Source organism: Melampsora larici-populina (genome assembly GCF_000204055.1).
Source record: "Melampsora larici-populina 98AG31 unplaced genomic scaffold MELLAscaffold_21, whole genome shotgun sequence".
Lineage (NCBI taxonomy): Eukaryota > Fungi > Basidiomycota > Pucciniomycetes > Pucciniales > Melampsoraceae > Melampsora > Melampsora laricis-populina.
Window position 1 is genome coordinate 632,694 of NW_006768785.1, and position 13,030 is coordinate 645,723.

General features: G+C 44.8%; 1 protein-coding gene across 1 annotated transcript; it reads right to left on the bottom strand.

The window, feature by feature from the left end:
- Window positions 1–6,256: 6,256 nt before the first annotated feature.
- On the bottom strand, window positions 6,257–6,919 carry MELLADRAFT_107064 (uncharacterized protein; the record flags this gene model as incomplete). The annotated part of the gene is made up of 2 exons (XM_007410674.1): window positions 6,257–6,572; window positions 6,672–6,919. 2 exons carry the CDS (start codon window positions 6,917–6,919, stop codon window positions 6,257–6,259), a joined length of 564 nt encoding a protein of 187 aa, XP_007410736.1.
- Window positions 6,920–13,030: the final 6,111 nt, after the last annotated feature.

The window sequence follows — 13,030 nt, forward strand, 5'->3', positions numbered from 1 at the left end:
AATTGATCTTCCAAGTGATTTCCAAACTCTGTAAAAAATCCCAAAAAACCAAAAAAATCACAAATGATAAGTCAAAAGCCTTTGTGAACATTCTTTATCAAGTGTATTAAAAAATAACATCTTACACTACAAGAAAGATAATATTTTCTGCATGGAAAAGAAAAGTCTCGACATAGAAAAATATTGAGATCTCAGGAGGAGAGCAAAAAATACAAAAAAATATGCACCTTGTTGCCTGCTATCAGAGCTTTAATTCAGGTATTTTTTGGTATTTTTAGAGTCTCTTTTGATGAATGTACTAACAATAAACCTTCATTTTCATCAAATTACAACCTGTAACAAAGGCTGAAATTTGGCTCATGAGAATCAAATGGACATTCTTATTTCTGAGAAAACTCTTGACTTTTTTAATTCCGGTCCAAAGGACTTGATCATTAACTCATTAGAAAGCTGAATGCATTCTGGACAAACTTTGTTATGGACTACAAGCTCTGGCTGTTGAGTTACAGAAGTTATAGATGTTTGAAACAATTTACACATATGTCTTCATAACACCTTTACCAGACTAGCTACAGATTTTCACTCTCAATGAAAGCTCTGGAGCAGATGTTCAGCTTTCTAATGAATCTAAAATCGAGGGTTTTCGTGCCCAAATGCAAAAGTTATGTGGTTTCTTAGAAATCAAATTGTCCATTTGATCTTCATGAGCCAAATCTCTGCATTTGTTACAGGTTTTAATTTGAGGAAATTGAAGGTTTATTGTTAGTACATTCATCAAAAGAGACTCTAAAAATACCAAAAAATAATTGGATCAAAGCTCTGATAGCAGGCAACAAGGTGCATATTTTTTTGTATTTTTTGCTCTCCTCCTGAGATCTCAATATTTTTCTATGTCTAGACTTTTCTTTTCCGTGCAGAAAATATTATCTTTCTTGTAGTGTTACCAAATCCAGCTCCTTGTTTAGCAACCAAAAGTTTACAATCTCAATGAGATTGATTGGTTTCTAAATCCAATATCTCAGTGAAGATCCTTTCCCATATATTCAAACCTGTCAAATCAATTCTATTTTCAATAGAGTTACAAATGTGATACCAGTTTTATCTATAGATTGTGGTTTCAGAATCATTTTGAAGTGAAACACTGAAGTTTTTTTGACTCACGGCATTGAATTTCCATTTTGCTTGACCTGAAATCAGACAGCTGAGAGAAGGATTGATATGATGTTATAAGACTTCACAAGAAAGGTGTATAATGATCTTGAGATTGCCTAGAGTGAACTGATTGATGATCAATTTTAGATTCCTAGTTTCAATGATTGATTTGAGTGAAGATCATTTTGATTTTCATTTGAAGATGTTTGTAAGATTAAATCACGTAAAATCTTTCCAAAAATGGTTGAATGTATGTAGATGTTGGGAAGTTGATATCAATCCGGACTATGTACACTGTGTCTGGGTAGCGTTTGCTTGTTGATGAGCGCACACGACTTTCCTTTCTGCCTCAAAGGGAGTTGGTGTGCACTCGTTGACAAACAAACCCTACACGGACACAGTGGTAAAGACACTGGGATGTGAATTAAATTGAATGGTGATTGGTTTCTTTGAACCAATAACTTGATCAAAACCATTTCCAAACCAGATCCTGATCTGAAATGCTAGAAACTCAAATTCCTCCATAGTGACAGGAAAACACCTTTGGAAGAGATTGTTGAAGAGGAAGAGCCAAAGGTTGAGGGCGCGGAAGAAGCTACGGATAGCAAGAATTAGGTGCATTAGTTGAATTTAAATTGGCCAGCAAAGGGCTCAAAGAATCTGTAAGGACACAAATCAAACCGGCCCTCAAGCTAATCAGAGAGAAAAATAAAAGTAGGCAGTTTTTGTTATCTCATTTTGCTGATGCAGGTTCACCGGTTTCAAAAAAAGATTAATTGTTCAATCACTCACCTGGATCAGTTGAGATTTTTCACTATCTTACCGTCAATGAAATTAATGTGTTTTGGAACTGATCTGTTCCACATTGTACTTGGAGATGTGTAGGCAAACTGAAAAAATGATAACATACCCATCAAAAATGCCCTTTGTGAGATTGAAAAACATAAATGGCTCACGTTCTTGATTTGAATGTTTCCCCTTACACATTGTTTGAATTTTTACCTTGCGTAAGTCACTGCAAAAAAGGTCCATTCTCAATTGTAACATTCTATATTTTCAATAGACTTTTCCTTCCCTTGCTTAGTTTCTTACTAAGTGAGGGAAGGAGTAGATGCGGGCGGTAGGTCTCGTGGAAGTTTCTACTTCCCTTGAGACCTGGAAGATCTAATGATGTGTACTCAGATACATCTGTGGAGAGTTCTCTCGTAAGAGCTCTCTTCAGGAAGTATCTGTTTTGTTCTGAGAGAATTATATCGTGAACTTCTCGTTAAGGAACGGTAAACCTTGTAGAGAGATTCTTTCTACTGGTTTACTGAGTACTCTGTCTTCCCAGAAAGGGGAGGAGGCTGAATATCCCGTTCTCAGGTGGCGGGCCTGAGCCTAGTTAGCTTCTCCCTTTCCTGACGCCTGTGCATCTTGATGTCAAGAAATTTGGGTAGGTAATGTCTTTCAACAACAATGGGATTGTAATTACAAGGTAAGTTACGTACTGGGTGTGTGCAGAGTAAAGGAAGACATGACTGTGACGTGTGTACTTGAACATGTTTGTCAAGTAGTGTTAGGTGAGGTTATGGGTAGTTGAAAAAGGGACACTAGTCATAAGATGGGATGCTATCTTCTGTGATCCGTAAGATTTGTTTTGCTGCTTCCCACTCTTTAGTATCCCATTCCCTCTGATATAGAGCGTGGCATGAGGATTTCCAATGTCCAAGCAGCTTGATGGTGTCGAGGTTGATGTTTGCTTTGGTTAATAGTGTTGCACCACCTATTCTGAATGAATGACCAGATAAATTGGAGTTCTTACCCCACGACCTGTGCATGACTCTTGTCACGATCTGTCTAGTGATTGCCGTCATTCCAGATTTGCTCCACGTGAGGAATAAAGGAGGGTCTTTGACTTTCTTCAGGTAAACCAACAGTCGTTTCAAGGCGCCTACGGGACACAGAACACCCCCGGTAGCTCTCAGTACTAGCAGTTGGGATTCCCCTGGTGCAGCTGTCTTGGCTTCGTGTAACGTGATCTCAGCTCTGTCAAGGCCGTTGTTGTGATAGAATCTGACGTCAGATCGTAGTATTGCACTATGGTCATGTCTGTTGTAAGTATCAGACTCGTAAACCAGTTCCCCCATTCTAGCGAGACCCCAGTAGGCAACTAAGACTAGAGCAGTCAGACCTTTTGAATCCATCTCTTGTTTGGCAATGTCTGAGACAAGAGAAAGGAGGGCCTTAGGAGTCACAGGTTTTTGGTTGACCTTATGGACAGGGGCGTGCGTCTCTAGTTTCTTTGAAGCGCGGAGCAACATCTTCAAGCGGGTTAAATGGATGGTAGGGAAGTTGTAACGGTGAAAAGTGTGCCAGGTTCGTAATGCGGTCAAGTACTTTGTGATTGTCGTGACTTTCACGGGTTTGTTGGTTGCGCGTCTGTTAACATTGTGTCCAGCCCAGATTATAAAGCTCTCGACTGTTTCGCAGGAAGCTGGGAACGGGCTTCGCTTTTTTAGGGTAGCAAACAGTTTGAACTTCTTTACGCCAGATGAATAAGATTTGATGGTTGAACGGCTCCATCCTGCTTGAATTATGTGTCTCTGTGCTCTAGTCAGAGGGCGTTTGACCTTGTCATCGACTCGTAGGAAGGCTTTGATGCATCTCATGCTGGGTATTGTGATACAGGGTGGGAGATGGTACTAAAGGTCGAGGAATGTCTCTGCATTAGCCTTAGATAGGTCGCTTGAGTTAACGGGGACTGTCTCAAGCTGGGCGTGCTTACCTATAGACAGGGGGACAATATCCTGAAGAGGCAGGGTCCGTAGAGATAGAAAGTAGATAGATAAAATTGAAGTACGAGGAGGACTGAAGTAATGTGGGCGCGACAAAGGGGTGTGATGGATAGAGCAGAAAGATGTAGAGGGAAAAACAAGTGGTTGTGAGGATCAGGGTTTAGGACTGTGGAGTGTTTCTATTATAGTATCGGCCTCTGCTGGAAACTCGACCTCCTCAAGCCATCACGTCAAATCCTCTGGGACTGTCACATGAATTTGCAAATACCAAGGCTTGGTGGTCGGTAAGCCACGTGATAGTTGGTCGGCTGTGTTGTCTAAAGTAGACACGCGACACTGTTCTAATTGGCAATCATTCTGGAAAAGCAACGTTGAAATATTTTTCCACTCTTCATTTACCCAGTGGTCTCTTGAGGACTTGTTTCACAGCACTCCCTCAGTTGTCGTGTTGTCAGTGAGCACCAGGAATTGTTCTCCCTCTAGCGGGCGCGTCTTCTGTACGACAAGTAGTCCCAGACAGACAGTAACCGTTTCCAACCATGTGATCCCACAAGTTGGTCTTCCTTCTGGTCAATCCCAACCAGGACGTAGTTTGAACTGTGCCCAAGATTTTCCAACAATGACACCAATGCCGAATGACGTGGAGGTGTCCCCTACCCAACCAATGTTGTTGACTATCCTAGTTTTCAGCAGCAGCCGGTTGGGGAAAGAATTCAAAGTGTTCTTCCAGAGGTCTAGGTCGCTTCTTACAAGGGGGGGCATTTTTTGTTTGGCTTCGAGCTTTGACCATTCACATTTCCAACGAAAACCTGATCGCAGGTAGCATCATAGTTGGGGAGCAATGTAGGAGACGTGACATAGGCGACCGTACATCTTCTCTACTTCCTTGAAGGTGTAGTCGACTTTGGCAAGGAATTCCTCAATTTGGCTTTTTCTCTCTTTCAATTTCTTCGGAGGAAGACAGACTGTCTTGTTGGCGACATCCCAGAGGAAACCTATATATTTCTGTTTGTCACTGAAATGTGTGAACTTGGTTTTGTTCGTTTTAACCCCCAAGCTAGTGCTATATGCCACAACCTCATTCATGCTGAGTGGACTGGACTCTTCCTTTATCACCAGGTTGTCGTCCACCCAGCGAAAGACTTTGTTTAGACCAAATTCTAACTCAACGAGTTCTTTCCACGCGTCCGCTGGTCCACCAAAGCTGCCACAGCCCGCTATGCCTCCAAAGGAGATGCACAGGTCAATATATAGTAAACCATTGAAGTCTTGTATGAGTAAGAAAGGCCATTGAGATGGGCGAGTTCCTATCTGCCTATAAGCTTTTAGCCAGTCAAAAAGGGCGATTTTTAACGGAACTGAAGCATTGGCGATGTGTAGTGCGACTCGTTCGAAGTTATCCCAAATCGTTTTGAAGTCATCTTTGTTGAAGCATGAGTTGACACTTGGGATGTTGGGGTCGTGTTTGGGAAAAGACAGGTCGTTTATTGGGCGGAAGGTAACGTCGCCGTTTGTTACGGCACCGAGGGGACTTGACCTTAAGAAGTTGTAGCGAGACAACATCTCTTGCTTCGTGTAAGGTCCGTACATCCGGCCAGCCGCCACCTCCTGTCGTAGGTTTTTCTCCATGTCCTCCCTGGCGGAAAGTGCTGACTGGTGATTGGGAGGGCAGAAGAAGGGAAGGTTATCTATCGAGCGGACTGGTATTCCCTGGTCAAAACCCTCTTTGAAACCATCAATTATGAACTGTAGCCTTGGCAGGGGAGGATGTTTTTCAAGCGCATTCCTCCAAGCGTGTATTTTCATGTTGCACTTGATGCCTTTTGGCCAAATGGGTTGTTTCTTACCGTCTGAGCTATTGGGTTTGTCGGAAGGGGTAGTGGAGATACCTTCTACAGGTTTCTCGCTAAAACTAGGCAAAAAAGGGCAAACAAGCGGTGGCGCGTGAGTTCTTTGTGTAATATGGACAAGAAGTTTTCATTTTCCAATATACACTGACCAAAAAAGAGGATGACAAGTGCGCTGCTTGGTAAAGCTAGATTCAGAGAGGAGTAAAAAAAAAACCTGGTCTTACGACAGGTGGGTAAAAAACAAATTAAGAAACTGAGAAGGTAGAAAAGGATGGGTACGGGAGACAAATTATAAAGTGAGGGTTGTGGACTTATTTGGACACGTAATAGGCAAGTGTAACAGGTCACTCGAAGGGATTGCAGACTGATAAAGGGTACCGGATTGGACATATGGGATAAAAAACCAAAAGGAGACGAGTGGAGGTAAAAAAGGGGGGAAGTATCAAGAACACCAACTGCTGATGATTCGTGGTTAGCTCACGTGTTGTTTCTAAGATTTTGGAAACTGCCTCTTCCTCCTTGCCAACCACCTCTGCCTCCTCTGCTAGGAAATCTGTTTGCTGCCATGGGAGTCGCGATTGGTGCAGGTTGCTGGACCTGGTACAAGGTAGGGTTTAGAGGGAGGTCGTGTTGTACTGGCTGAGGTGCCGTTTGGGGCGGCACTTGGCTGGGCATGTTGTGCTGTGGAGCGTTGTGACCTCCGTGTCTGCTTCTTTTTCTCTTGAGTAAGTGGCTCTCTGAGCTGTGGCCTGTGTGACTTCCACCGCTATTTGATTGTTGAGGGGCCTGGTGTCTAGAAGAAGAACAAACAATCAGATGGGGATTTCAAGGGTTAGGACTTATTGGAGCCATTCTGGGCTGCGGTATAAACCCTTCCGGTGGTTTATCTTACGTGTAAAGACCAGTCTCTGGGTCTTTAGACTCCCATCTACCACCTCTTGCGTATGAGTTGACATCCCCGTAGTTAGCCTTGCTGGATCGTAGAGACTTGTCCTTTGCTTGGTTCTCGTATTGCAATACTCGAGTTCCAATGTCTTTCATCAGTGTTTTGCTATCACACTTGATGAAAATCTGTGAACAAACAAGAATGTCGTACCTTAAGGCTGTCATCCAGCACTCGGTAGACCGTCTGAGAATCATTGTTTTGTGATTAGCAATGTTCTACCCTTGGATTTCTTAGGAGAGAAATAAGGATACATGTTTGAAGACTTGGAGAGACCAACTTGATTGCCTTCACGTTCACGATGTGCAGCTTTAAGTATTTTGACAAAGGTTTCTGGTTGTAGTAAAAAGCCAGATACCTTCTGATCAAACTCATGTTCTCAGACCATTCACCGAAAGTCTGGCGAAATTCGGAAGAAGTGTAATGTGTCGAAACACCATTACAAAACCTATAAACATAAATCTAGCTATAAACATATTCAGACCTAAACAGATATTATATCTTTCCAAATTCTTCACGCACACAATTGGCTCCTTAGGGAATCTTTGACTGATTTAGATTCATATCCTTTGGAGCCAGGTGAGCTCATCATATTTCTCTTTTAACATTTCTTTATTCATTATTTGTAATCCTTAGGGAATCTTTGACTGATTTAGATTCATATCCTTTGGAGCCAGCTTTTAATTATAATTTTTATTGGCATTAGAATCAGTCGGAACCACCTTGTGGTATCCTGTTCCCTCCGCTCACGTTTACGAGCGCTATCGAGATCATTTAGGTGAAGGACTTTCAGAAGTTCCTTACACTTTTTTTTTCTAATACCAATCCCGAGTAAACAAATTGAAATCGTATGAACAGACTTTTACGTCTTATCTCCGCACCCGGATTCACCTGAATCAAACCTTATCGTTGTTCAAACCCCACATTCATACATGAGCCCTCCCCCGGATTCACGTTTAACCCGTAGTTCACAGCTACCACTCACAGATCGAGTGGACGATCCCAAAACTTTTCTTCGCCAACCTCCAACTTTTCACCAACGTTCTACCGAGGACGCTAGTGCCTATTCTTCGGACAAAGTTCTCTTCGCTACTTCATCTCGGTTCACCCCCGCCACCGCTAAACCGTATCATCCTCCATCGACACCGGCACAACCAGTCCCCGGTGATTTTCCCCAGACCCCAGCTCTACTTCATCGTCGCCTACCTCAACTTCTAAAGGAAGAAGGGAGACTCCGAATTGAGCATCGCGCTACGGCCCTACCGTTTCACACCTCACCCTTGAAGTCTACCGAGACGATGACTTACGCAGCTGGAGATACCAGCAACTCAAAGATGACCAAATCATCATCACAAGGCGACGACTTCCCTCCTGACTCATCCACCAACGATCTTCTACGTTTGATCCTGATGGCACAAAACGCCGGGATTCAAGCAGCCAATGAATCCGCTCGGAGGATTGCTAGACTTGAGGAGGAGCGAATTGCTGCGGCTCGCGAATCGGCCGAGAAGATCGCTGCATTAGAAGAACGCCTCCTAACGTTCCAGCTGAACTCAGCATCCTCTTCTCAATCACCTCCTGCTCCTGAACCAGCGGACCGAGGTATTGATCTCACCAGGTTCAAGTCCTCGGATGGACCTACTTTCAAAGGACCTTACCGTGACACGGAAGCCTTTCTCAAATGGTTCACGGCACTGAAGATCTTCTTCCTTGTAAAGAAGATCGACAAAGACGCGGATAGGATCATCCTCACGGGATCCTACCTGCTTGAGACCAACCTTCAAGCTTTTTGGTCACACAACGTCAACACTTTCAAGGAGGGATTGTGGAAAGATTTCAAAGATCGATTGTTTCGATCAGCGTTACCATCAGACTGGAGTGACAAGCTTCGAGAGAAGATTCTCCTTCTTCGCATGTCCACTAGCAAAGACTTCAAGGCCTATAGCACCAGAGCTCGATCAACCCAATCACTCCTGAACCACGACGAATTGGTGCTCCAAGACTATAAACTTGCTGAACATCTCATCCTCGGCATGTTACCAGAGTTGAAATCCACTATTCGCATCCACGTGCCAATCAAAGAAGAAGACTTTGATTACAATCACTTTGAAGAGCGGTGTGATCAATTTTATGACGATCTGGTTGTCAAGAAAGTGATCCAAAAACGCCACATTACCTCCACTTCTGCCCGTCCTTCGACGTTCAACAACACTCGCCCCCCTCCCGAGAAATCAACTAATGAGGACTTCTACTGGAAGATCAGCGCATATCTCGACTCGGCAGGTCTCTGTCACTACTGCAAGAAGCAGTGCGGCAGTGAATACCGACAATGCACTGGGACGCTTTCCAGGGAACGAATCGTATTCCCACCTGAATTCAAAGCCCCGCCAAAACCTGCCAACTATGTTCCACCAAGAGCTCATTTAGCTAGCACGTCAAACGCCGCTGGCAGGCCTGTCAACCCACCAGCTGGACGCCCGGTCAAGAACACAGTTGCGGCAGCCACCTTTCCAGAACACAATACCACCACTATCGCGGCTTATGAAGAGATTGACCGAGAGCTGCGTGAAATCGCCAACGGAAATGACGAACTCATCGTGCCTGATGAAACAGGGTACGTCAACCAACCTGTCTCTCAGCCCGTGGTGATCTTGCAGCTGAACTGTAATGGGGCACCTATTCGGGCACTGGAGGACGCAGGTTCTGAGACAAACCTTATCTCGGAGGACTTCATTGATCGATTGAAATTGAAACGTCGGAAGCTAGTCAAACCAACAATCATGGGACTAGCACTCGAAGCTGGAGGACAACCCCCAATGTTCACCGAATTCACGACAGCCACATTGAAACACCCCTCCTCCGGTTTTTGCTTTGATCGAACTTATCTCAAGATTGGAAAATTGGGATCATCTTATGACATCATTCTTGGAGCCCCCTTTCTTGCTCGTCACCAGTTATCAGTATCTTGTTCACAAAAAGCTGTAATTAGTGAAATCACAGATGCCAGACTTTTAGATTATCGTCATGAAGAGGAAATGAAAGAGGAATTCAAAGTCTCTATTCGTGAGAAGATTGCGTTGACTGAAGAGAGAGTTGAGAGTGAGAAATGGAACTCGTGGGAGAAGTCCCTACAAGAGAAGAACAATCCCTTGTTGACCAGAGAAAGTGAGTCGTGGAAGAGCATGGAAGAGTCTTTCCTTATCAAATTTCAAGACCTCTTCCCCGTGGACATCCCAGCTATATCAGATGAAGCGGAAGCAAAAGGAGAATTCAAAGACGGCTCATTCCCTGAAAGCTTACAGGACCCATCATCAAAAGTCAGGCATAAGATTATCCTCACCAACGAGAATGCAGTGATTAATGAGCGCCAGTACCCATACCCAGCCAAACACATGGCAGCGTGGCATAAACTTGTGGATCAACATCTTGCAGCAGGCCGCCTGCGACGCTCATTCAGCCAATACGCCTTGCCCAGCCTCATTATTCCAAAGAAGGACCCTTTGGAACTTCCAAGGTGGGTATGTGATTACCGCACCTTGAATAGTATGACCGTCAGGGACCGTTCACCTCTTCCTAATGTGGATGAGTTGGTCAGACTAGTGGCTAAGGGCAAGGTTTTTTCGATTCTTGATCAAACAAACGCCTTCTTCCAGACCTGGATGCGGGAGGCTGACATTCCATTGACAGCTGTGAAGACACCATGGGGCCTTTACGAATGGTGCGTAATGCCCATGGGACTCACAAACGCTCCGGCTACTCACCAAGCGAGACTCAAAGAAGCATTGGGAGAATTGATCAATACGGTGTGTGTGGTCTATTTAGACGACATTGTCATATTTTCAGACTCAGTTGAAGAACACAAGAAGCATGTGGAATTGGTGCTGAAAAGATTACGTGTGGCCAATCTTTATTGTAGTAGTAAGAAAACAAAGTTGTTCAGGCAAGAAGTCAAGTTCCTAGGTCATGTAATCTCAGCTGACGGAATGCGAGCAGATGAAGAGAAAGTGGAACAAATTCGTCAATGGGAGTCACCAAAGTCCGGGAAAGGAGTCCGAAAGTTTCTTGGCACCGTGCAATGGATGAAGAAATTCATCTCAGGCCTCGAAAAATATGTCGGCAAGCTCACTCCTCTAACAAGCAGCAAACTTAAGAAGAGGGATTTTAGGTGGGGCGAAGCTGAAGAACGAGCATTTCAAAACATTAAACGAATCATGACCACCCTGCCCTGCCTGAAAACCGTTGACTACGACTCCACCGACCCCCTTTGGTTATTTTCCGATGCTAGCGGCACAGGTTTGGGCGCAGCGCTTTTTCAGGGTAAGGAGTGGAAAACGGCACATCCCATTGCATACGAATCCCGTCAAATGTCCGCAGCAGAACGTAACTACCCGGTGCATGAACAGGAGCTTCTCGCAGTTATTCATGCACTTCAGAAGTGGCGAATGCTCTTATTAGGCATGAAGGTAAATGTCATGAGCGACCATCATTCGCTGACTTACCTTTTGAAACAACGTTCACTCAGTCGACGACAGGCCCGATGGCTCGAACAACTTGCGGACTTTGACTTACAATTCCAGTATGTCAAGGGCGAGGATAATTCGGTGGCCGACGCGCTGTCCAGGTAAGATGTCGACGATCTACAGACAGGAGTTGAGACCATCGCAGCGTTAGCCTTATCTCAAACCAGAATCTCTGAAGAATTCCACAGGAAAGTGACCGCTGGTTACGAGTCCGACAAGTTCTGCTTGGCGGTCAGAGACGGCACACCACTCCGAGAGGATTGCTATATCGACAATGGATTGATTTTTATCGAAGACAGACTGCTGATTCCGGATTCTGAAAACTTGAGAATTCAACTTATCGACGAAGCACATAGAAGAGTGGGCCACCTGGGTTTACTGAAGACTGTGGCTACCCTACGATCGGATTTCTTCTGGCCCAAGATGAGCAAGGACGTTGAGGCGCGACTGAAGTCGTGCGAGACGTGCCAGAAAACGAAATCCCGCACAACTCTTCCTCACGGAAAAATGAAGACTCCCCACATGCCGACGGAACCCCTTTCTGACATCGCAATCGACTTTATCGGCCCCCTCCCAAAGATTAACACTTACGATATGCTACTCACCTGTACTTGTTGCCTCACTGGTTTCACTCGCCTTATCCCGACGAACCAAAGTGACACGGCCGAGAAGACGGCATCTCGTTTCTTCACCGCTTGGATGGGCTCCTTAGGAGCACCCAAGTCCATCATCAGCGACCGGGATGAAGCGTGGTCTTCTAAATTCTGGAGATTGTTAGTCGAACGACTTAACATCTCTTTCCATCGGTCATTGGCATACCATCCACAGGCGGATGGGAGAAGTGAAAGGACTAATAAAACAGTCGGTCAGATACTCCGGACCTTCACAGAAAAACGTCAAACTCGTTGGCTGGAATCACTGCCGGCTGTCGAATTTGCAATCAACACCGCGATCAACGTCGCCACAGGTCATTCCCCATTCGAGGTAGTTTTTGGACGCCAGGCAAGACTCTTTCCCTCCACCATGACAACTAATGAATCACCACCCTCACTGGACGTGTGGCTTCAACAACGAGAAGGGACGTGGGCACAGGTTCGGGACAACTTGTGGTCAAGCCGGGTACTTCAGGCACTCCAACACAATAAAAGACATCAGGACTTGACGTTGAATACGGGAGACTGGGCCTTACTGGACTCGGGAGATTGGCGTGGCCAACATTCAGGTGGCGTCGATAAGCTCAAAGAACGGTACAAAGGCCCGTACAAGATTTTGGAGACATTCAACACTGGTCAAAGCGTCCGGTTGGACCTCCCCACCGGCGACAAGCGACATCCTGTTTTCAACATCTCAAAGCTTAAGGCATTCGTGGAGGACTCTCAGCTGAGGTCAAGTGACCAAAAGTAAGTCCCATCCTTTGTATGCACCGCCGGGCACCTCTACGCCGTTGTTTCGAAAACTTTACCTTGGCCACACTGTGAGCGTCCCTTGGGTTCCAAAAAAAAAAATTCCTTTCTTCTCTTAAAGAAAAATTGGTGACCCCTGCGTGGGTATAGTGGCGGTTCTTCCTTTTTTTTCTTTCTTTTCTTGACTCAATCACCTTGCGCATTCTCGCACCTTGGCATTAAGCCTTTTATAGGAGGGGAGAATGTAATGCGTCGAAACACCATTACAAAACCTATAAACATAAATCTAGCTATAAACATATTCAGACCTAAACAGATATTATATCTTTCCAAATTCTTCACGCACACAATTGGCTCCTTAGGGAATCTTTGACTGATTTAGATT